Source organism: Psammomys obesus, unplaced genomic scaffold (assembly GCF_907164565.1).
Source record: "Psammomys obesus unplaced genomic scaffold, mPsaObe1.curated_primary_1811, whole genome shotgun sequence".
Classification (NCBI taxonomy): domain Eukaryota; kingdom Metazoa; phylum Chordata; class Mammalia; order Rodentia; family Muridae; genus Psammomys; species Psammomys obesus.
The window spans coordinates 4,789,611-4,814,752 of NW_026585690.1; the positions used below are offsets into that span (position 1 = coordinate 4,789,611).

The 25,142-nt window shown below is 36.0% G+C and overlaps 1 protein-coding gene across 1 annotated transcript in view; it reads left to right on the plus strand.

Annotated features, from left to right (window-relative positions):
- The first annotated feature begins 576 nt into the window (after positions 1–576).
- Csn2 (casein beta) overlaps positions 577–25,142 on the plus strand; it is a 78,399-nt gene continuing 53,833 nt past the window's right edge. Inside the window, exons 1-6 of the mRNA XM_055595538.1 lie at positions 577–627; positions 1,377–1,400; positions 1,493–1,516; positions 2,639–2,662; positions 2,747–2,791; positions 3,496–4,017. Of these exons, the coding sequence (XP_055451513.1) occupies positions 577–627; positions 1,377–1,400; positions 1,493–1,516; positions 2,639–2,662; positions 2,747–2,791; positions 3,496–4,017 (690 nt within the window). The remainder of the gene's footprint in view (positions 628–1,376; positions 1,401–1,492; positions 1,517–2,638; positions 2,663–2,746; positions 2,792–3,495; positions 4,018–25,142) is intronic.

A 25,142-nucleotide genomic window follows, 5' to 3' on the forward strand; every position in this document is an offset into this window, starting at 1 on the left:
AAAGGTACAACTTTCTTTTAAGCTAGAACAATTAAATCATATGGAAACCCATAGAGGAGGCTTTAGAGAAAGAAAAGTTAATAATGCATCACCCATAGGAGAAACCAAAAATTTTTTTTTCACTCAGAGAATAGTTTTCCACCTTCAAATACTGAAAAGATTGCCTTGCAAATATATTTAAAAATGTATCTTACATGCAGAGATCAAATCACAAACAACACAGCAGTTTATACTCATTGAGTATCAATTCACTCTGGAAGTTAAGCTCCTGCATGTCGAGATCTTAATATTTGTTCACTTTCTGACCACTTGTAAGTGCTAAATAGCTTAAATAAATGGACTAAATGTTTCAGTTCTTCACGAGTTCTTCATAGCTTTTGTAAGGCATTCATACCACTGTTAAGAGAAAAGAGTGGAAGAGAGCTATGAGCTGAAGAAAACATGGTGGCTGCTACTGAAGTCTAAACCTGATATATAGGAATAAAAGTGTTTAGGAAGCAGAGTAGATTTTGACATTAGTTAACTAACTAATCTGTTACTAATTCTTCACCTCCTCATTCACAGGACTTGACAGCCATGAAGGTCCTCATCCTCGCCTGCCTTGTGGCACTTGCCCTCGCAAGGGAGGTGTGTAAAGAAAGTTCCTAAGTAACTAAGATATAGAGAATGGTCTGATAATTTGCAAACAGTAACAGCAGTGGCAGTCTTTAGTGTACAATTAATGGAGAATTGCAGATCTGTTTATTTGATTGCTGCTACTTTGAGAATCACTCAGTGTCTCAAAGTTCCAGCAGGGTATCCAAGCTGGAAAAAATGCTTACTCAACTACTGTACAACAAATTTTCCTGGCAAAAAAATTAAACAGACTAATAAGAAACAAAACAAGCCAATAGAAATACGTTAAATAAATATGATTTCACAGAAGTAAACTAACATGAGTAGCTTGAGTATCTCATGCTTATGATAAAAAAGTATGCATCTCTTTAGATGAGCAGGTCAGGTTTTACTGTGCCTGTCCAAAGAGATATTCAGAGGAAGAAAGAGAATCAAGAATCATGGCCATACAATGAGTAGGGTCAGAGGCATACTAAAAAAAAAGTGTTCAGTATAAATTACAGTTACTTTGATCACTCATCAAAAATTATGAACATATTTATATCATGTAGGAATGTGCCAATAAAAAAATTACCAAAAGATCAGAGAAATAATAAATAGAAGTTCACAAGATTGTAAAAGGCATATAATATTTGTTTTTAATTTCTGAAAGAAGAAGTATATGGCATAAAAATCAAATAGGAAGCATGTTTAATAACAAGGGTAGATACAGTCACTAATTGTTTTTTTTTTGTTGTTGTTGTTGTTTATTTTTACTGAAGGAAGTACTTAGTGTATCCTCCGAGGTAAGAGTTTTTACTGAGAAAAATTCCAAACCTAACTTTACTACATTTTTAAAGATTTGGATGTCCTAATTTGATACCTGTTTTGTTTACAGACTGAGAGTGTTTCCAGCAGTGAGGTAAGGCAGATATCACTAGGAGGCAGTGTAGTGCTGTCTTCCTGTTGAGTTACATTGTGTTAGTCCCACTATATCATTTGCTTCTTAGGTAATTATCCTTTGCATGATGATTGGGGCAAAGATATCTGAATGGCTTCATGTTTTATATATCACCATTAGCTTCTTATTTTAAATAAAAGATTGCCTTGCAAATATATTTAAAAATGTATCTTACATGCAGAGATCACTCACAAACAACACAGCAGTTTATACTCACTGAGTATCAATTCACTCTGGAAGTTAAGCTCCTGCATGTTGAGATCTTAATATTTGTTCACTTTCTGACCACTTGTAAGTACTAAATAGTTTAAATAAATGGACTGCCTCTTTTGCTGCTTTTTATTTTAGAAGCTCACAAGCTTATCTCAGCCATAAGCTCTGCCTAATCTGACCTGTATTCTTAGTATTTACTGTGTGCCTTTAATGCATAGGAGCTATAGAACCAACTAAAGACAGATGCCAATAGAAATAATATGCTTACAAACATGCAGGCTTGTTTGTACCAGGACATATTTGATTATTAAGTTTGCCATTTAGGTAAATAAGAATCAGTGAGATGCAATGTAGTCCTAAAACTGAGAATTCTTTACCACAAAGTACTTATCATTTGCTCATTAGAGAACATAAATATATACTTTTCAGAATTCTACAAATGCCTCAGAGAAAATATTTATTTCTCATGGTTTATTTGAAGCCCAGCGTATTAGCAAGTGAACTGCAAGAGCACTACAATATGTTGTCATAGACTGTATGTTTGTGTGTTTGATTTTAAGAATCAAATGAAATTGAAAGATCACTTATAGCCAGAGAAAGAACCATGGTTGTGGAGAGAATTAGCATTACTTAGATGTCTCTTTGTACACTGTGCTCACTAATTTATTTTTCTCTCTTGGCTGCACTCATCTTTCTTGTACAGTAGGCTTATACAAAATGTTTTAAAGTATTTAAATATAAGCTTTATTGATTTTCCCATTAGTAACCTATTAAAGATAACCTACTAAATATCTTCATTTTTAATATGCATTGAAATATACTTTCATTCAGTAAAACTAACTGATTTTTTTTTTTTTTACTTTTTTGAAGGAATCTATTGCACATATCACTGAGGTAAACCCAGTATATATCATTCCCATGCTTTATTTTTAAAGGTGAAAATTTTGAACTTTTAAAAAAAAATTGGTTTATTTTTAGCAGAAACTTCAGAAGGTGAAACGCATGGAACAGCTGCAGGCAGAGGTAAATTGCTCATGAAGAATTTATGCCTTGAAAGTTCCTTAAGGTGTCAATACATTTTCTAAATCATGATTGCAGTTACTACTGGTATTATCTGTTCTTAATAATTAAATTAAGAGTTTCCCCAGTAGGAAGCATATTCCTTTCGTTTTCTAACTGAACATGATGATGAAAGGAAACATTGACAATGTGGCAGAAGTCCTAAACTGACCTCCTAGAAGATGAAGAATCTTGCTGACTAGTCTGTTTTGTAGTTCAAATGAAAAGATTCTGAAAAATCTTGAATCTTAATTTTATTTTGAGCTGTAATTCGTCTTTGACTAGAATAGGTTAGGAGAAATCCCTTAAGAACACTACTTATTTTCCTCATGTGGTCCAAGACAAACTCTTCTTATTTTGTGTATCTTAAACAAACAAACGTTGAGATAGCCTCTTACTCTGTACCCTAGGCTTGCCTAGAACTTACTTTTTGGCTCAGGTTGGTCTCAAAGTCATAGCAATCCTTGTGCTTCAGACTTCCAACTGCTAGCTTTAGAGGCATTAGACACCTTATCCAGCTAGGCCAAAATATTTTTGTAAGCTAATGAAGGTTTTGTTGATGTTGTGTTGTTCACTCCTTTATCTAATTATCACTGGCTAAATGATTATTTACTAATCAAAATGACAATGTTGCTGAATTGCAGACTGAAAGGCTCTCTTCCTTCTAGGATGTGCTCCAGGATAAAGTTCACTCCATCCAGTCTCAATCCCAGGCTTTTCCATATGCTCAGCCCATCTCTTGCGCTCCCCTCGCACAAACCATCCAGCCTGTTGCTCAGCCCCCCGTGGTGCCTTCTCTGGGACCTGTCATTTCTCCTGAACTGGAAGCCTTCCTTAAAGCTAAAGCCTCCATCCTTCCCAAGCACAAAGAGATGCCCTTCCTTAACTCTGAAACTGTCCTCCGCCTCTTCAGCTCTCAAATCCCCAGTGTTGCTGAGCTTGCAAACCAGCATCTTTCTCAGTCTCTGGTCCAGCTCCTGGCACAAGCTGTGCAGGCTTCTCCTCAGTCTCCAGTGGTTTCTTCTCAGCCCCAGAGGTCTCTTCCTCAGTCCAAAGATCTGTACGCTCTCCTGCAAGTAGCACCCTTCCTTCAAGGAGATATGTCTGTCCAAGAACTTCTGCACTACCTAGAACTTCTGCTTAACCCCATCATCCAGGTCCCTACCACTCAACGAGTTCATCACGTTACTGTAAGTTTAAATTTACCTCCTTTCAGTTTCCTTCAAAATGTGCATATCACAATATTAATAGAGAAAATGAGAGCACTAGAATGAAAGAATAAAAGCATAGTTCATGAATAAATGATGCTCCTTAAAGTTTGCTATAAAATAGAATCACCTGGAGAGCTTCACTTCAACTTAATTCCCAGTGCTTAGTACCTAGTCCCTCACAATTACGATATAACTGTTATGGTTATCTAGGTAGGGGTAATGGCATGTTGGGAACAGATAATTACAAGAAGTCTGAGTTAATTGGTAGACTGAGAATTTTGAGTTAAAAATATTAATCAACTAAACCACAAATAAATTTGGTAAGCCTATTAGATTTGGGTAACAAATTTCCTTTTATGGAGTTCTAAAATTTCCTTGTGTGTATATATTATCCACATACAGCAGTTTATTGGTTCTTTTGACCATATGTAGATGGAGTAAAAAGACTGAGATGTTTCATTTGTCACATAGAACACACTTCAGGCAAGTGTTACACTGAGGGAAAATGCATATTGTTTTATCTGTATTTGTTTGCATTTCAGGTCTAAGAGGATTTCCAGGTTATTATCTCCTCCTTGATTTTGGTAAGTTCTCAGAAATTAATGAGCAGAATGGTGATTTTTATATTCAGTGTCTTTTTGTACTACATTATTTTTTTTTCTAAATAGACACAGCAGAACAGCATTAACTCATCACTGCAGGTTCAGTCATCCCTGTCTCTTGCCAACATGACACTAGGCATAGTTTATAGTTCAACAAACTTTTAATTTTATTTATTTGCCATTAATATAGTTCTGTCTCATTCCAAAGCTTTTATTTTTACATCTTCTAGCATCGTGTTGTTAAAAAAAGGCAGAAATAAATTTTTCTTACATTTTATGTGACTAATTTTAGCTTTTGTTACAAGACAGTTTTCTTTTCAATGTGTATCTTAGGTGTCATAAAGTTTGTATTTGATGCATTTAAAATTGTTTTTTTTTTTTTTTTCATTCATGAGTCAAGAACAAATTACTCAGTCCAGCTATTTAATGGTACAACTGGCAGAGAATATAGCACTGAGATTCTAAACTATAAATCCTCTTAGGACTGAAGAAATGCTATACACTTTGCAACAATTTCTTGTGAGCTGATGTGGCACTGAACAGGAGTTTATATATCTTTAAAGAAAGGAACAAGAGAGTACATTTGTAAAACAGTTGCTGTTTTGAAGTACAAATGTTGAGAAGTGAATTAATATAACACAGCAGTTCTCAACTTGTGAGTCTCATCCTTTTGGGGGTCGAATGACCCTTTCACAGGGGTTGTATATCATATACCCTGTATATACAATATTTACATTATGATTTATAACAGTGCAAAATTACAGTTATGAGGTAGCAACAGTATAATTTTATGGTTTTGGGGTTCACCGTAAAGTGAGGAACTGTATTAAAGGGTTGTAACATTAGAAAGGTTGACTTTCCAACTGATCTAATACACACACACATACACAAACTGATTCTATTTCTTTATTTCACAGAATTGACTGAGACTGGAAATGCAACAAAGTTTCCATCAATGGATCATGCTACAAAAATGAGAAATTTCTGAATAATCTACAAAGAAAAAAAAGAAAGTTTATTATTTTATTCTATGTATTATATGGTATTTGTTTCATTTGAATTTGACTCATGAACTCTTTATGCTTTCCAATTATATTTCATACAGTACTATAAATGTTCAATTTTGAGTTGAAAATGCATGCCAATAATGTATACAAAATAGTTTTTGGAATTGGATTTGCTGTTATTTCTCTGAGAAACTATTTCCTTTCCAGTCATTTCAATAAATAATCCCTTAGGCATATTTAAGTTGTTTTGTCTTCATTGTAGTTTTCTAAACTTTCTAAAGATTATTAAGTTTTAAGGTAAACTTATCATGGACATTACATTTTATCATATAATTAAGTATTGTGGATATGCACAACTGCATTCCTTTTACTCAAAGGCTGAAGCTTGACGACCAAGGGTCTCAGGCCAGGCTGGCCTGCACAGTGAATTCTAGGAAATTCGGGCTACCTAATGAGTACTTGACTTGTCTAAGAGGAAAACAAATTAAGGCACAAATAAGTAAAAATCCAAAAGAGAAAAATAAAACAAATGTATCCATGACAATTGTGGAATCAAATACAATGTTTTGAAATGACGATTAGGTGCAGAGGAAAAGTTGTACGCATCTCATTTGTTCTTGGAAACTTGGTATATACATGTTTTCCTCTGCAACTGTTATACCTGTAACTGTCACTCAAGATTATCCTAATCTGGGTGGTAAATTTTGTAGTCACTCTAGGAAAAATAGATTCAAATGTGAAGTCTGTTGCGCGCCTCTGTCACAAGTTAGGTAAATGAGCTGGTGAAGGTGGGTGTGTATTCTCTAAGACTTTAAGTTTCCACATCTATAAAGTATTGATAGTGCATTAGCAATCTTCTTAATGCACCACATAGAACACAGTAGAATTTTGCTGTAGCTTGTACTTCCAATGCCCTTTACACTAGTGTATCAATATTCTAACACAATCAGAAGAACTGTATTAGCCACAATTGCCCAGTAAATTAAGTTGTATGTGATGTTCTTATGACAATTTTCTCTGCCTATGCAGTGATTGTTATCTGGTGATGCACTCTTTCTCTTTCCATCACAACTTTTCATTTATACATTATCCATTTTACTTAAACATTTTTCATTATATGTTCCATGTCCTAAATGCATGCAATAATTCATATCTAGCAATTAAACCCTGATGTATCCCGTGTTTCCCATGACTTATTATACTGTACTTGTGATGAAAGCCTTATTTATGCTAAATTGTCTGTTTTGAAAGGAAAACCTCTTTAATCCAATACTAGTAAGGTGGTCCCACTTTTTTGGTTCATTCTAGACAGTCCTTTCAATTATAAACCCACTCAGGCAAGTTTCCGTTCATCACTGAAACATTTTTTTTTTATGATAACTGACAGTTTTTATTTTTGCTTACCTGCTTTCACTCATTCCCAATTTTCTGAGAAACTGCCAGATTTCCACAGTGGTTGTACAAGTGGGTACTCCCACCACCAGTGAAAGAGTGTTTGTCTTGCTCTACATCCTTGCGAGCATGTGCTATCACTGGAGTTTTTGATCTTAGCCATTCTGATAGGTGTAAGGTAGAATCTCAGAGTTGTTTTGATTTGCATTTCTGTAATGATTAAAGATGCTGAACATTTCTTTAGGTGCTTTTCTGACAATAGAAATTCCTCTGTTGAGAATTCTTTGTTAGCTGTGTACCCCAGTTTTTTCTTTTTTTAATTTTAATTTTATTTTTATTAATTACAGTTTATTCACTTTGTATCCCAGCTGTAGCCCACTGCCCCATTCCTTCCCAATTCCACTTTCCCTCCCTCAACTTCTCCTCTGCCCCTCCCCAGTCCAATGATAGGAGAGGTCCTCCTCCCCTTCCATCTGACCCTAGTCTATCAGGTTTCATCAGGACTGGCTTCATTGTCTTCCTCTGTGGACTGGTAAGGCTCCTCCCCCATCAGGTAGAGGTGATTAAAGAGCCAGCCCATGAGTTCATGTCAGAGACAGTCCCTCTTCCTATTACTGGTGAACCCTCTTGGACACTGAGCGGCTGTGGGCTACTTCTGTGCAAGGGTTCTAGGTTATCACCATGCATGGCCTTTGTTTGGAGTATCAGTCTCATAAAAGACCCCTGAGCCCAATTTTTTTGATTCTGTTGCTCTCCTTGTGGAGCTCATATCCCCTCCAGATCCTTCTATCTAACCCTTCTTTCATAAAATTCCCTGCACTCTGCCTAATCAGAATATTAGGTATAGTACTACCTCAAGATCCAGCTATACCACTCCTAGGCATATATCCAAAATATGCTTAGGTATACAAAAAGGACATTTGTTCATCCATGTTCATAGCAGCTTTATTTGTAATAGCCAGAAGCTGAAAACAACCCAGATGTCCCTCCATTGAAGAATGGAGACAGAAATTCTGGTATATTTACACAATGGAATACTACTCAGCAATTAAAAACAAGGAAATCATGAAATTTGCATGCAAATGCTGGGATCTAGGAAAGATCATCCTGAGTGAGGTATCTCAGAAGCAGAAAGACACACATGGTATATGCTCACTTACAAGTAGATATTAGACATATAATATAGGATAATCATACTAAAATCTGTACACCTAAGGAAGCTAATCAAGAAGGAGGATCCTGGGTAAGATGCTCAATCTTCATTCAGAAAGGCAAACAAGACAGACATCAGAAGAGGGAGAAAACAGGGAACAGGACAGGAGCATATCACAGAGGGCTTCTGAAAGACTCTACCCAGCAGGGTATCAAAACATATGCTGAGACTCATAGTTAAACTTTGGGCAGAGTGCAGGAAATCCATACCCCATTTTTAATTGGGATATTTGGTTTGTTGATATTTAATTTCTTGAGTTCATTATATATTTTGGATATTAGTCCACTGTTGGATTGTTGACGATCATTTTTTATTCTGTAGGCTGCCTTTTTGTCCTATTGATGGTATCCTTTGCCATAAAGCTTTTCAGTTTTATAAGGATCCATTTATTAATTGTTGATCTTAGTGCCTGAGCTATTGGTGTTCTGTTCAAGAAGTTGTTTCCTGTACCAATGCATTTGGACTTGAGTTTTGTGCAGGGTGATAAATATGGGTGTATAGATCAGCACCATTTTTTGAAGTTGCTTCCCTTTTTCCATTGTACAGTTTTGGCTTCTTTGCCAAAAACTCAAGTGTCTCTAAGTGCATGGATTTCATTCTAGGTTTTTAATACCATTCCATTGATCAACCTGTTTATGGCAATTTTATGCAGTTTTTATTACTATTGCTGTGTAGCACAGATGAAATCGGAGATGGTGATACCTCCAGAACTTCTATCATTGTTCATGATTTTTTTTAAAAAACTATCTTGGGTTTTTTTATTGTGTTGGGATTTTGATGGAAATGCATTGAATCTGTAAACTGCTTTTGGTAAGATGACTTTTTTTTTTTTACATTAATCCTATCAATTCATGAGCATGGGAGATATTTCCATTTTCTGATATTTTCTTCAATTTCTTTCTCCAAGATTTGAAGTTATTGTTATACAGGTCTTTCAATTGCTTGATTAGAGTTACACAAAGATATTTTATCTTAGTTTTGGCTACTGTGAAGGGTATTTTTTCTCTAATTTCTTTCCTAACCCATTTATCACTTGCATGACATCTGCCTAGACCCTTTTGGCTTTTATAGTCCCTATTGAGAAGTCTGATGTAATTCTAATGAGTCTGCCTTTATATGTTACTTGACTTTTTTCCTCACAGCTTTTAATATTATTTCTTTGTTTTTTACATTTAGTGTTTTTTATTATTATGTGACTTAAGAATTTTCTTTTTTGGGCCAATCTGTTTGGTGTTCTGTAAGCTTCTTGCACATTTGCAGGCATCTCTTTTTTAGGTTAGGACATTTTTCTTCTATGATTTTGTTGAAAACATTGTCTGGGCCTTTGAGCTAGGAATCATGTCCTTTCTCTATTCTTATTATTCTTAAGTTTGTTCTTCACGTAGTGTCCTGGGTGTTTTGTGCTAAAAATTTCTCCGATTTAACTTTGACCAATGTATCAATTTCTTTTATCCTATCTTCTACACCTGAGATTTTCTCATCTATCTCTTGTATTCTGTTGTTGATGCTGTAGTTCTGATTCTCTTACCTAGGTTTTTCATCTCTAGGACTCCCTGACTTTATATTTTCTTTATTTCTTCTATTATCATTTTTATATTGTCAACAGTTTTATTTATTCCCTTCACCTGTTTGATTGTATTTTTCCCTATTTCTTTAAAGTATTTATTCATTTCCTATCTAAAGACCTCTATTGTTTTCATAAGATTGGATTTACACACATTTTCCTGTGCTTCAGCCGTGTTAGGGAATCCAAGGCTTGCTGTAGTTTTATAGCTGTGTTCTGATAGTTCCATATTGCCAGAGGTTTTGTTGATTGTGTAAGTTTATTGGCCATTACCAATCTGGTTGTTTCTGGTGTTGGCAGGCCTCTGGTAATGTAAGCAGAGCTGTGGGCTGATGGTCCCTGATAGCAGCAGTTCTGTCAGAATGCAGGAAGAGCTAGGGGCTAGGAATGGAGGGCACAGGGCACAGGGTAGAGCTCACTGCTGGTGGTCACTGATGGAATTAGGCCTCTTCAGGTAGAGCTGTGTTTAACATTTATTTCTAAGGTTGTGGTATTGACTTAAAAATAAGTACATAAAAAAACTAATAAAACACCAAGAAACATGAGATGTAAAGTTATCAGTTATTAGCCTCGTCATACTGAAACTCAGAAAAAGATCTTTTACATAACCTACATAATACTACAACTATTATAAATGAATTGGTTTTGTAATTAAAATTTTCCTAATGATACTTCATTTCAAAATTTATATAATACCATGGGCTTACTAGTTTTTTTAAAGCTGGTACTATTTTGGTATTTTTATATTTAGCCTTTTAAAACTTTAGTACAAATTATTTTGCTCATATTCATCGCTGTATTCTCGACAGTTCTAGATCTAAATCTATTTACATTTTCAACTTACCCAACTGTACTCTCTTGTTTGTTTTCTTAAAACCCATCAAGTCCAATGTGTTGACCTTACACTCTTGGTTGTGTGGGCCATCATTGAAGGATGTTCAACCCACATGAGTCTGCATCCTTAATAAAACTGATTCTCCTCCCAGAAGCTATCAGTTGCCAAGGAATGCTTAGCTAGGTATGAGGGCTCCTGCCTAAAGCAACTTCACTCTTGATACTAGAATTTTGTCTGGCTTGATATTGCATAGGTCTTGCTCATCCTGTCTCAAATGCTGAATTCAGAGATGCAACTGCCCTAAGTTCAATGGCAACTTTTGAGGGTTTTTTTTTTAATCACATAATATTGTGTCAAGCTCTTTCTGTTTGCTGTTGTTGTTGTTTCTTCTTAAATTTTATCTTATTATTTATTTATTGTAATTTTCTTGTGCTATTTCTACCACACTGACCTCTGTGTATATATTATGGCTTTCAGTTTAATGTTTTTATGGGTGTGCAAATAATTTTGTCTCTGTTTCTTGTGCCTTAACAGGCTCTTTTCTTTCTGTTTGTTTTGTCCAGCTCTAAATTTTTTGTTTTTGTTTTATTTTATTTTATTATCATCCTATATAAACCTGTTTATTTTCTAATGAGAGACAGAAATGGGATGGATCCAGATGGAGGGTTGGTGGGGAACGGCTGAGAGGAGGAGAGGGAGGGGAAATCATAACCAAGATATATCATGTGAGAAAAAAATCTATTGTCAATAAAAGCAATAAATGTATCCATAAAAAGCTCAACATTATACTTAGTGGTGGAATATATATGATCCTGAGACTTAATATACAAGATTAATATATAATATTAGATCATATATTATTGAAGAAGGAATGTCAGCTCTCATCATACTTTTCAGTACTAGAGTACTAATCTAATCATGGGCAAACCTAAGAAATAGAAATATAAGGTATATAAATTCTCTATTTGAAAATTATGTGACTATTAATGCATAAAATCCCAGTGAATCTCTACACAATGCCTTTGAACTAACTTTGATTTTGGTAAGTTTTGAAGAAATAGGACAACAGCCAAGATTAACAGCACAGCACAACTTATCAGTAGTACAAATAACAAATATAAAAAAGCAGGTGTAAGATCCATGCAATAAGTGAAATATGCTAATAGATTAAATCATCAATCTCTAAATAATTAGGCAGATATATTATGTTCATAGTTTGAAGGACTCAATGTAGTGAAAACTTATTGCCAGATTGATCTCTAGGCTTCATGTAATATTCTCTTTCTGTTGTGGCGGTGGTGTGAACAAGCTCAAGCTTAGTTAACATTTAAAAAGAAAGACCCTATAATAACCAGAACAATTACCAATGCAAGAATGGGGAGCCAGGCATGGCATAAAAAACAAAATAGATATAATGATTACCAAGAATGTGTGAATAGGGAAAAGTTTCAAGGATTTTATTTAGTCACTGCATATATTTACTTTAGGAATAAATCTCATACAGACATCAATTATACCCACAAAAGTCAACTTTGAACCATAATCACTCTTTGAAAGAGATCAGTGGATTACGTTGTCAGTTGGAAATCCCTGTTTATATACTGTGTCTTGACAGATATCCTTATAAGGATAAGGATAAGAAGCCTGAACTGGCCATCTCCTGTACCCAGGCAAGACTTCCAGTGGAAGGATTGGATCACAGAGTCTGAACCGACAACCAGGGAGCCTGCATGTGTCTGACCTAGGACCTCTGCATTCATGTTACTGTTGTGTACTTGATCTTCTTGTGGGACTCCTAACAGTGGGAGTGGAGGCCGTCTCTAACTCTTCTGCCTGCTTTTGGGACTCTTTTCTTCATACTGGATTGACTCATCCATATCCATCCTTGGTATGAGGGGAAGTGCCTAGTCTTATTGCAACTTGATATGCCGTATTTGGCTGATATTCCTGGAAGGCAGCCCTTTTCTGAAGGGAAATGGAGAAGGAGTAGATTGGATTGGGGGAGAGGGGTGACTGTGGTAGGGATGTAATACATGAGAGAATAAATAAATAATGTTAAAAAGAAAATTATTTTCTGGGTCTTTGAGCTGGGATTCTTCTATTTCTGATATTCTTTTTTTAATTTTTATTTTTTTCTTCACAATTTATTCATTATATATCCCTATTGAAGCCCCCTCCCTCAGCTTCTCCAGTCTCACCTTTCTTCCCTCTTCCCTTCATCCCCTTACCCTAGTCCACAGAAATGGGAAGTTCACCACTGTTGCCATCTGCCCATAGCTTGTTAAGTCTCATCAGGACTGCTTGAATCCTCTTCCTCTGTGGCCTGGCAGGGCTGCATCATCAGTGGCAAGTAATCAGAGAGCAGTCAACTGAGTTCATGATAGAGGCAGCCCCTGATCTACTCACTCAGAGATCCACATGGAGACTGAGCTGCCAATAGGTCACATCTGAGCAGGGGTCTAGGTCCTCTCCATGCATGGTCCTCCATTGGTGCATCAGTCTCTGCAGGACCCCCTGGGCTCAGATCTTTTAGTTTTGTTGGTCTCCTTGTGGGCTCCTGTCCCCTCCATGGCCCTCTAAATCTATCCCTCTCTTCCTCCTTAAGATTCCCTGTGCTCTGCCCAAAGTTTGGCCCTCAGTCTCAGCATTTTTTTTCCAGTGTCCCAGATTTCCTGGATGTTGTCTATCATATATTTTTTTTTAGATTTAACATTTTCTTTGACTGATTTATCAAGTTCTTCTTTCATATTTTCTATGCCTATGATTCTCTCTTCCATCTCTTGTATTCCGTGGGTATTGCTTGTGTCTGTAGTTACTGTTTGCTTGCCTAGATTTTCCAGCTCCAGGATTCTCTCAGTTTGTGTTTTATTTGTTGCTTCTATTTCCATTATCAGGTCTTCAACAGTTTTATTCATTTCCTCCAATTGCTTTGCTGGCTTTCCTTAAGGGATTTATTCATTTCCTCCTTAACAACCTCTATCATCTTCATAAAATTGATTTTAAGTTAATTTTCTTGTGAGTCAGCAGTGTTGGAGTATTTAGGGCATATTGTAGTGGGACAGGTGGACTCTAGTGGAGACATATTGTCCTAGCTGTTGATGATTGTGTTACGCTGTCATCTAAACATCTGGGTTCTTGGCTAATTACAGGTGTAGATGCCAATTTTTGAGTTTTGTCTTTCTCAAATGGGTGTATTTTTCCCTTGGTTCTTGTTTCCTTTCTGGTATTCTAGCCTGACAGGCCTGTAGTTCTGGTCCAGCAGAACGCCTCTGGGAGTTTATACTGGCTTGTGTGTCCACTTGGTCAATTGCCGGGGCCAGCCGGGCAGAGTCGAACGGTTCTTGAGTTGGGAGTGAGGATTAATATTATTTAAATAAACATACAGCACACAGGAAACTTTTTTAAAGTTCCAGACTCGACAGCCACAGCAAAAGGCAGGCTGCTGCAGCAAGCAGTGCAAGCAGCAAGTCTCAAGTCTCTGCCTCCAGCCCTCTGTTTCCTAGCATTTAGATTTCCCACAATATACTTGCTTTTTGTGAGATCTTAGGTCTGGTTCATGCTCCACGTCCTCTAAGCTCTCTCCTCCAGCACTGCCCTTCTCGTGCTTTCTCCTCGAGCTTTCTCCTGGAGTTCCTCCTCCTTCTCGCCCCTTCCTGTTCTCTAGCTCCTCCCCTCTTTCCTGTCCTCTGGCTCCTCCCATCGCACAACATTGTATCAGTTGCTTATTTGACTCCTGTTTACACAAGAGTCGGCCTTCTTCTGCAGTAACTGTCGGCCTGTCTTTTTATTGTAGAGTTTCTAAGCCAGAGTAGAAATATCTCAGAACAATGGTTTAATTTGCACAAGGAGCCTGAGGAAGAGGTGTGATCCTCACAAGCTATCCTACCTGCTGTCACAAACAAAAGGAGATGGACTTGCAAGTTCTCTGCCATTAGTAAAGGCCTACTAAAAGTCATCTCTCCACCGAGATTTAAATAACAAAGCAAGCCACTGGAGTCACGGCTCCCGACAGTCAATGTTGTGGGCCAAGATATGGTGACAAGGATGGGTTAGACTGTAGGGGGAAGGCTTTGCAAGCTCTGAGAAATGGTTGGCAGCCTGTGGGCAGGGGATTTACCTCAGGTTCTGGGTATCAGCATGGCATCTGGTAAAGCAGAGGGCTTTAACAACCAGTCTATGAGTTTTGGGACATTTACCTGGAGAAAGAAATATATCATCTAACAGAGTCTCAGATCTTTTCTTGTACCTCTTATTACTCAGTGTAGAGAATGCTCCTCAGAATGATGTTTTGTGACAGGATTTCTTTGAGTCAAGTAATAGACAGTGCTGCATGAGATTTTTGCCTCCATTAATTCTAGGAAGAGTATTAACCATTCCTGGTTAACTTCCTACATTGTGCAGGTTGCAGTGTATAATTTGAATGGATAAAAAAGACTGAGTTATTCCCCTGACGTATAGAGTAAAGATATAGAAAGAGATTCACTAGAAACCATGTCTCCTGTAGTTAAATTGTGAAATAATAGTGTACTCCACTTCTAGGTAAACTTCAGTGACTGCTAAAGTCTGGGAAAAAGTGAGCATATAAGTAGGTATTAGCCATAAAGTACAGGGAAACCATGCTACAATCCATAGACCCAAAGAAGCTAAGTTACAAGGATAGCCCAAGGGAAGATGCCTGAATCTCACTCAGAAAGAGATATTTAAAAAGGACATTGGAAGTGGATGGATGGAGGAAACTGAGTTGGAGAGAAGATGGGGAACGGAGCAGGTGTGGGGAGGGGACAAGGAATAAGGCAGTAGGGAGAAGGAGAGATGAGAGGACTGTAGTCAGATATGGGGGCATCTCTGAGATTTGCCAGAGACCTGTGATAGAGAAACCCCCAGGAAGTCTGTGGGGTCACCCTACCTGAGACTCTTAGCAGTGGTGGGGATATGGAGCCTGAAGTGGCCACTTCCTCTAGCCAGAAAGGACTTCCAGTGGAGGGATAAGGACATCAACCCTCCCACAAAGCCTTTGATCTAAAATTTGTGCTGCCTACAAGATGTGCAGGGACAAAGATGGAGCAAAGACGGAGGGACTGAACAGCCAAAGACTAGCTCTATTTGAGACCCATCCCATGGGAGAGACCCAATCCTTGACACTATTAATTTTACTTTGCTATGCTTCTAGATAGGAGCCTAGCATAACTCCTCTGAGAGGCATCACCCAACAGCTGATGGAAACAGATGCAGAGACCCACAACCAAACATTAGCCAGAGCTAGGGGAGTCCTATGAAAGAGTTGGGGGAATGACTGAGGGAGCCAGAGAGGTAAAGGACTTGTAAGAAGACATACAGAGTAAGCTAACCTGTACCCACGTAACTCACAGAGACTCAACCACTTACCAAGAACATGCATGGGCTGTATCTAGGCCCCCTCACATAGGTTGCAAATGTGCAGCTTGATCTCCATGTGGGTCCCCTAAAAACTGGAGCAGGGGTCCTCTCTGACTGTGATGCCTCCCTAATTGTGCTGCCTTATCCAACTTCAGAATGAGAGGATGTGCCTAGTTCTGCAGGATCTTAATGTGCCAGGGCTGGTTTGTACCCAAGGGAGATCTCCCTTTTCAGAGGAGGAAAAAAAGAGAATGGGTGTGTGATTTGGGGGGAGGACTGAGAGGAGAAGAGAGGGTCTGCAATCTGGATTTAAAGTGAATAAATAGATGGATGGATGGATGATAGACAAAGAGATAGACAGACAGATAGATAGAAGATATATATAGAGATAGATAGATACTGCAAAAAGAAATAGCAATGAATCATATGACAATATAATTCTACATTTTTGCTGTTTCCAGAAGAATAATGTAAGATCATAAAAAAATGTAGTGAAGCAATGATAGCTATTTTTGCAGGTGATTCATGTTTTAAGTGTGGAAATTTTGAAATAAAGTTTCTGGTATTTGTGTTGCACACAACAATCTTGTAAGCCCATTTTCTTCAAACTGATTTTAAAAAGTAGGAGAAGTGAAGCAATTTGTTATATCTGACAAATGAAACACCATACTTCACTCAACAGTTTCACGGACAGATTGAATCTAATTTTGAGAAAAAGTTTAAATTGCAGAAAATATTTGGTCCTTGTGGAGCTCCTGTCCTCTCCAGGTCTTACTAACTCCCCCTTCTTTCATATGATTCCCTGTACTCTGCTGAAGGTTTGATTATGAGACTTTATCTGCTTTGATACACTGATAGGTAGAGTCTTTCAGAGGCCCTCTGTGGTAGGCTCCTGTCCTGTTAGTTGTTTTCTCCTATATCCAATGTCCATCCCATTTGTCTTTCTAAGTGAGGATTGATCATCTTACCTCGAGTCCTCTTTCTTGTTTATCTTCTTTAGGTGTATAGATTTCAGTATATTTATCCTATCTTATAGGTCTATATAACTGAGTGTATACCATGTGTGTCTTTCTGCTTCTGGGATACCTCACTCAGGATGATAGATCAGGGCACAGGGGTCTTTCATGAGACTGTTTCTCCAACCAAGGACCATGTATGGATATAACCTAGAACCCATGCTCAGATATAGACCATGGCAGCTCAGTATCCAAGTGGGTTCTTTAGTAAGGGGAACAGGGACTACTTCTGACATGAACTCAATGGCGAGCTCCTCGACTTGCCCAACCCCTGAGGGAGAAGCAGCCTTGCTAGGCCACAGAAGAGGACAGTGCAGCCAGTCCTGAAGAGACTTGATAAGTTAGGGTCAGATGGAAGGGAGGGAGGCCCTCCCCTATCAGTGGACTTGGAAAGGGGCAGGGAGGAGATGAGGGAAGGAGGGTAGGATTGGGAGGGAATGAGGGAGGGCGCTAAGGTTGGGATACAAAGTAAATAACCTGTGATTAATATAAAAAATAAAAAATTAAAAAAAAAACAAAAGAAAATAAATGCTTTAGTGTTTAGGTAGGAATGTTTAAATACTTAGGAAAAACATCCTAAAAAATTTGCAGAAAATACAGCTATCTGTCCTATCAATAATTTTGGAATAAGTTGATGTGTTTACTCTTGTACTGTTAATTTTTAGTTACGCACTCAGGTGTAATCGTGAGTTTGCTTCAAATGTGTTCAGATGACAGAAGTAAAGGATAATCAGCTTCAAAATCCTAGTGTTTCCACCACTCACAAACTGACTGCTGTATAATTCTGTATGCCCATGTGGGAGATAGTCTGTGAAAAACCAACTTTAAGGTAAACCTGCTGTATATAAGCTACAAGTGCCTTTTATGAATTTCAGCACCAGCTAGGTAAAGGGATCTAAAAAAGCTTCAATAAAATGTCACAAAATTAGCTTAAAGAGAATTCCACACACCCACACACTTCACAAAAGTATGTAAGTATCCAATAATTACAGAAAACACAATTTGTGCCTTAAAATGTAATTTATTAAAGAGAGAAAAACCTCAGTTACTGCACACAATTACCCAAAAATGGTAGCATTTGCAGAAGAATCAATTCAGACTTCTAAAACAAAATTTCCATTATAGAAACTTGTTAAAGAGCTTGATTCTCTCTGCTCAGGTGTTTTCCCTACTTGCATGATGCATCTGGAATTTAGAGGAAGAAAATCTGTCTAGGAAAGTTTAGCTTAAAGAAGGGTGCTATGCTTTCTAATATGTAGTAGACAACTCAAGTTGAGTGATTGCCCTCTACATGGTGTTTTCCTATTCTAAAATAGCAGTTAAGCCTTCAGGTAAGGTGATGGTTCCATGTGATGAATGAAGAGTAGAGAAGAGGATGGAGGATGGAGATTCCAGTCACATCTGTAAGTAGAGAGGCAAATGCATGGTTAGTGATATTATGTAATTTTGAAGGGAGAGAAATTGTTATGATTTTATACACTTTGCTTTGCTAATCATTTTTTTATATCAAACTAGCACAATGGTTAATTTTTCCTTCTCTACTACTGATATACACACAGCCACTCCTGGTCCACTTTGAACTAAAGATAATTTGTTATTAATCTGTAACTAGTTATTAAAGATGCTAGCAGGAAAATTTAAGAAAAGGCTTCCACATAAATTATAAGATAATAATTTTCATTAATGCGGTCTTTTTTTGGGGGAAGGGACATCTCTTTCTCTGTTTCTTTCTCAAAAACACACATACACACAGAGAAGGTTAGTGGCTAAAGTGATTAAAACATACCTAGTTGTATTATTATGTGGCTTGCTACTGATTCCTACTTTAGTATCATAAAGAATAGGATCATGCTATTCGGCTTTACATGTCTCAAAGGCACTATTCCATGAAGAAGTAGTAATATTCGCACATACTTTCATAGAATTTTTCATTATTATAATTTACACTAATGAAACTTTAGATTGCTAATTTAAAGCATAACTATGAAAACTCAAACTTTAAATGGTAGTAGGACTGAGGGTTAGAAATGCAGCCTATAAACTCACCAAGTGTAATAATTGTGGAGTTCCTGAGAGTTGACTTAATATCTCTGAAAGAAAAAAGACATTAACATCACTGCATCAATTTACTCCGTAATACAGAGCAAATGAGGAAATGATGATGGTTACTTATTGAGTGTCTGTTTTAACAATACTATCCTTGACAAAGATTAGTGAAATAGATCACCTTAAGGATAAGAAGAAAAAAGTATGATCATAGTATTTCAAGTGAGGAAAATTAAGGATGAATATATGTATGCTTACATATATGCTCTTTTACACACATGGTATTGTATTGATCATATGTATACACAGATAGAAAGTGCTTAGAGATTAATGAAAATGGAAGGATTATGTTTACTGTGTATCAGCAAAGGGTATTTTTTTGTTTGTTTTCATCAGTAAAAAATGGGCTTCACTTACATAATGTAGAATTCTGCTCTACATGTTACTGAGAAGTACTTTTGTGTGTCAGATACCAGAAAGCATACAGTAGTCACTGACTGGTCATTTTTTATTCGAAATATTGTCTTTCAGATGTTCTTTACGATCCTTTGCTTCCATTGGTAGGGCATCGATGTTCATTAATTTTATAAACTTACCACCATACATTGGTTTTTTCGGCATTCTTAGGGACAATGGTCTTGAAGATGTCAAGAAGAACTTCAGGAGTAAGGGACTGCATGCTTTGGGGAAGAAAAGGCCAGACAGGAGAGGCACCATATTGGTAGAATTGTGCCAAGGGCTAGAGGAAAATAAAATGAAACAAAGATGTCTGAGTAATCTCTGTGTTAGTCTCTGAAGAGCTGGATCAAATTCTCACTTCTTAAGGTCACTGTTTAAAATTGAATCACAAAGATCAGCTTTGTCCACACAGGTCACATGAACTTGTGTCCTCCAAATAAGAACATGAATCCCACCAGTGCTTGATTAGAATTCATTGATATTTTAACTAAAAAAAAATTATTTTCTAATTTAAACCTACTTAAGTTTCCGTAAGAACTCTGATATCAAAGAAGGGTCCTTTATCCAGAATCTATACAGCTAATCTCTGAATGTCTGATACACAGAAAATATTTCTCTAAATGTTAGCTCAGTACCTTTCCACCAAATTAGCTTGGGATACAAGAAAAAAAGTGTATTTCTTCTGAAATACTACAGTAGTTGCCTCTATTGATCTATATAGAATTTTAATTATAAATTTAAAATTTTATATGTTAAACCACACAAAACTCTATATTAATGGAAGCTGTATTTTAAGGAATCATAATCAAAATTGAAAAGATATTTTCTTGTGAACACTTACATAAATAATAAAACAAATACCATATATGAAAATGTCTATCTTTCTTATTAATACATATATGTTAAATAAAATTAAATAATAAAACCAACTGACCTGAACGGAGAACTGGGCCAGTTCCTTGGTTGGAGAGAGAGAAAAAATAAATAAATAAATAAGTTATGTACAGATGGGTAACAACAGAGCGTAAATTTCTGTACCAAAATTGTAAAGAAGAAAATCGATCTGTACTATTTTCACACTGTTTTATAAAAGAGTTATACAGCAGGTTGACTCCAATACATTCATTGCACTTTAAATAAAATGAATAGTTGCCTTCAGTATGCCTTTACTTGGAACAGTGAAAGTGATTAGAGAATTAAAAAAAAAAAATCAATGTCGGTAACTTGAGGCACACTGACAAATCATTATGAAATGGACTAACTGCTTCTTGGGAAAATTTAACCATAACCATACCCATAGAAGGAAAATTCCCTTACTGTCCTGCACATTATTCTTAGGATGAGAATGTTCTATAAAGACATACAAGTGGAACCATCGGTGGCCCACAGTCTCAGAATTGACGACAAGGCAACTTCTTTTATAAGTAATGACACGCAAACGCTAGAAACGTGAAGATACGTGAATTGGGTGAGATACTGATTTCCCACAAGTGAGACACAATGTATATCAGATTGAGAACCAAAATTATTTTCATTGCAGAATTGTGTTTAGACGACAGGGATTTTTCTACCTGAAAGGTTGGACTGAAACTGTTTTTATTTGGAGATGTCTAAAGAATTAGTCTCTCATTTTTATTTGGCAGCTAGACCAGAGATATCACTAGAGACCAAGTCAGTAGCCAGGATCTAAGAAATATTGAAATAATACTACCAAATGAAGCGTGAGTGTTTATGGCAATGTTACATATGCACACACAGTACCACACAAACACACACATGCAACTCTCTCTCTCTCACACACACACACACATGCACGTAGATGATGCTTTACCTGATCCACTACACTCATGGGCTGTCTCTGGAAAAAGAAAAGGAAATCAGAATTATCTTTTAGGGTCTGTTAACATTGTAAAAACCTAAGAAACGACGTGTTTAAAAACTTTCCTTAGTGATTTGGGAACTGATTCTCATTTTCTCCACTGCTCTTTACTTAACCAGGGACACTGCTTTTTCCAACAATCAAAGACTCACCAAATTATGAGTTCCTGTTAGAAAACTCCGTGCCTTGGAGAGGACCTAAAACCCTGGCTCAGTTTTAGCCCAAAGACTCAATATCCAAGTGGGTTCCCTAGTAAGGGGAGAAAGGGCTGTCTCTGGCAACAACTCAGTGACAGGCGCTTTGATCACCTCCCCCTAGGGGGTGCAGCCTTGCTAGGCCAAAGAGGAAGATAATGCAGCCAGTCTTGATGAGACCTGATAGGCTAGGGTCAGAGGGAAAGGAGGAGGACCTCCCCTATCAGTGAACTAGGGGAGGGACATGGGGGGAAAGAGGGAGGGAGGGTGGGATTGGGAGAAGACCAGGGAGAGGGTCACAGCAGGGATACAAACTGAAAAAATTGTAATAAATGATAATAAAAAAATCTAAAAAAATTAAAAGACTTCAAAGTTCAGAACAAAAACAAAAACAAACAAAAAAAAAAAAAGAAAGAAAGAAAATAAAGAAAAGAAAAGAAAACTCCATGCTTGGTATACAATTGGTCTAGTGGTCTTCCTGAGTCAGAGTTCCTAGGCAAAACCTATATTTCATAGTAATTGATTTTTATCTTAAATCCCAGCGACACTATAGAACCAACAGTATACAAAGTGAAGCAGACAGCATCCACTCTGAATGACTGACAAAATCACCTCAGAGATGACAAAATCTAAAGATGGAGGATTTGGGCGCAGTCCCTCTAGACTCTAGAGTCTGAAGTATAGATGGTCTTTTTAAAGAATAGTGTGTCAATAAGAAACTCCCTGATTAGGAGAGTTTCTGATTAAGGGAACATGACTAAAACTGAACTTGAGATTGCTAAACTGCATTCAGTTTTATAACCAGAAATTTACAGGGATAGTTTTGTGACAATAAAAGAGGTGGTTTCGGGAGCAAATGTAACTGTAGAAAGTGACCGCCTCATCAAGCTTGTGATTATAACTGCGTTTCCCACAGGAGCTGAGGTACACACAAAATGGAGCATGAGCAGGTCCCATCCAAAGGATGGAGACCAGCCGTAATTGTGCTTGAAGTTAACCAACACAAATTAGCTTAGAAATGAGAGAGAGAGAATGAGAAATCTATTCAAGGGTGAGTAGCTATTTTAAAGCAAAGACTTAATAATATGTTAGTATTTCACAATACAAAGAAAAATTTACCATTTGAACTTGGCTGTATTCATTCATTCTGTAAGGCTGCTGCTGTGTGAAAGGAAATGCATTCTAGGTTACCGGGACAGCTGATACCACACTACTGTGCTCACAAAAATGAGTAAAGATTATATCATCCCCCAAGAAACTTCCAGTACACAAAACAGACTTTATGCTCAGGTTACTGTAAAAACTTGAAGTTTTATATTTTGAGTGTGCAAAATAACACAACTAAGGCTAAATTAGCTAAAGTTTAGAAAAATAAATAGTAAATAAATCTTATTCTCGGGAAGACATAAAAGCCTATCAATTCTCTGAGACACTATATTTTCTTTTCATACCTATTTGTAATCATTATTAATATTTTCATCTTTTGTAAATTTCAAGCAAAATCTTACCATGTTTGCATAGTAGACCTGACTCACGGTTGGAAGATGTTTCTGTGTTTAAAAAAAGAATATATTATAAAAATGTAACACAGTGTATAAATGCTAAAATATTTTAGATGTAATAAATTATCTCACTTGGGCAAAGACAGATTGCTAAAGAAGAAAAATATTTTGTTTCTTTTAGCATGTAAATTTTATTCATTTATGAATAGTCAACATTTGCTATGCACTTGCCTTTATTTAGAGATTGTATAATGGGAATCCTATGCAAAACTAGGATGCTTCTAAAATGTGCAAAGTTTATTACAAAGCCTGGCATACATAGAAACCAAAATACTGTGATCAGCTAATTTCTGAGAGGAGTAATTTGTTTGTATTGATTATATATATATATATATATATATATATATATATTGTAGATTTAGTCTAAAGAGAAGCAACCTGAAAACTACAGTAACAATATGGATTTCACTATCATTTTAAACAAAATGAAAATATTAAAACAATTATTAGTAGTAGTAAACAAAATCTTACCTGAGCCAGGGAAGCTTGCTAAAGAAGAAAAACAAGCTTCCTTTAATATATTGATTGGAACAGAATTTGTATTGCCACAATATTTGAAATAAATTAAAATAATTTAGGTTTAGTAAAAAAATAAATAAATCTTACCCGTGCCAGGGAAGCTTGCTAAAGAAGAAACATAATTCTCCTTTTAGTATATTGATTATCATGGAATTTGTATTGGCATAGTATTTGAAATAAATTAAAATAATTTAGGTTTAGTTAAAAAAAAAATCTTACCCGTGCCAGGGAAGCTTGCTAAAGAAGAAACATAATTCTCCTTTTAGTATATTGATTGATATAGAATTTGTATTGGCATAGTATTTTAGATAAATTAAAAATAATTTAGATTTAGTTAAAAATCTTACCTGTGCCTGAGAAGCTAGCTAAAAAAAAATATAATTCTCTTTTTAGTATATTGAGTGATATAGAATTTGTAGTGACGTAGTATTTGAGATAAATTAAAATAATTTAGGTTTATTAAAAAATCTTACCTGAGACAGAGAAGCTTGCTAAAAAAAATTAAAAAAAAAGAAATATAATTCTTCTTTTAGTATGTTGATTGATATAGAATTTGTATTGGGATAGTATTTTAAATCAATTAAAAATAATTTAGATTTAGTTAAAAATCTTACCTGTGCCTGGGAAGCTAGCTAAATATATATATATATATATATATATATATATATATATATATATATTTCTCCTTTTAGTATATTGATTGATATAGATTTTGTAGTGACATAGTATTTGAGATAAATTAAAATAATTTAGGTTCATTAAAAAAATCTTACCTGAGACAGAGAAGCTTGCTAAAGAAGAAAAATAATTCTTTAATATGTTGACATAAATTTGAGAAGTATTAAAATAATTTATATTCAGTTAAAAATAAAATGCTTACCCTAGCCAGGGAAGCCAGGGAAGCCAGGGAAGCCAGGGAAGCCTGCTAAAACAAACAAACAAACAAACAAATAAAAATAAATAAATAAATAAATAAGTCTCCCTTTAGTATACTGATTAACATGTAATTTATATTGTCATAGTATTTGATAAATATTAAGATAATTTAGAGTTAATAGAAAAATCTTACTTGAGCTAGCTAAGGAAGAAAAATGATTCTCCTCTTAGCACATTTGTTAACACGTAATTTGTATTGGCATAGTATTTGAGAAATATTAAAATAATTTAGATTTAGTAAATAATCTCACCTGGGCCGGGACAGCTTGCTAAGGAAGAAAAAGAATTCTTCTTTTAGCATGTTTATTGAAATAGAATTTGTATTGTAATAATATTTACCATAGATTTCACTAATGTAAATTGTTCCCTAGTTAGCAATTTAGTATATGATGTCTAACTTTAGTTCAGCCTTGAGAAGGCTGTTAAAATATCTCCAATTTTTCTCACCCTGTCTCTTAATGTCATGCTTATATGAGAGTTAATAAACTTGAACTCTATTTCAGA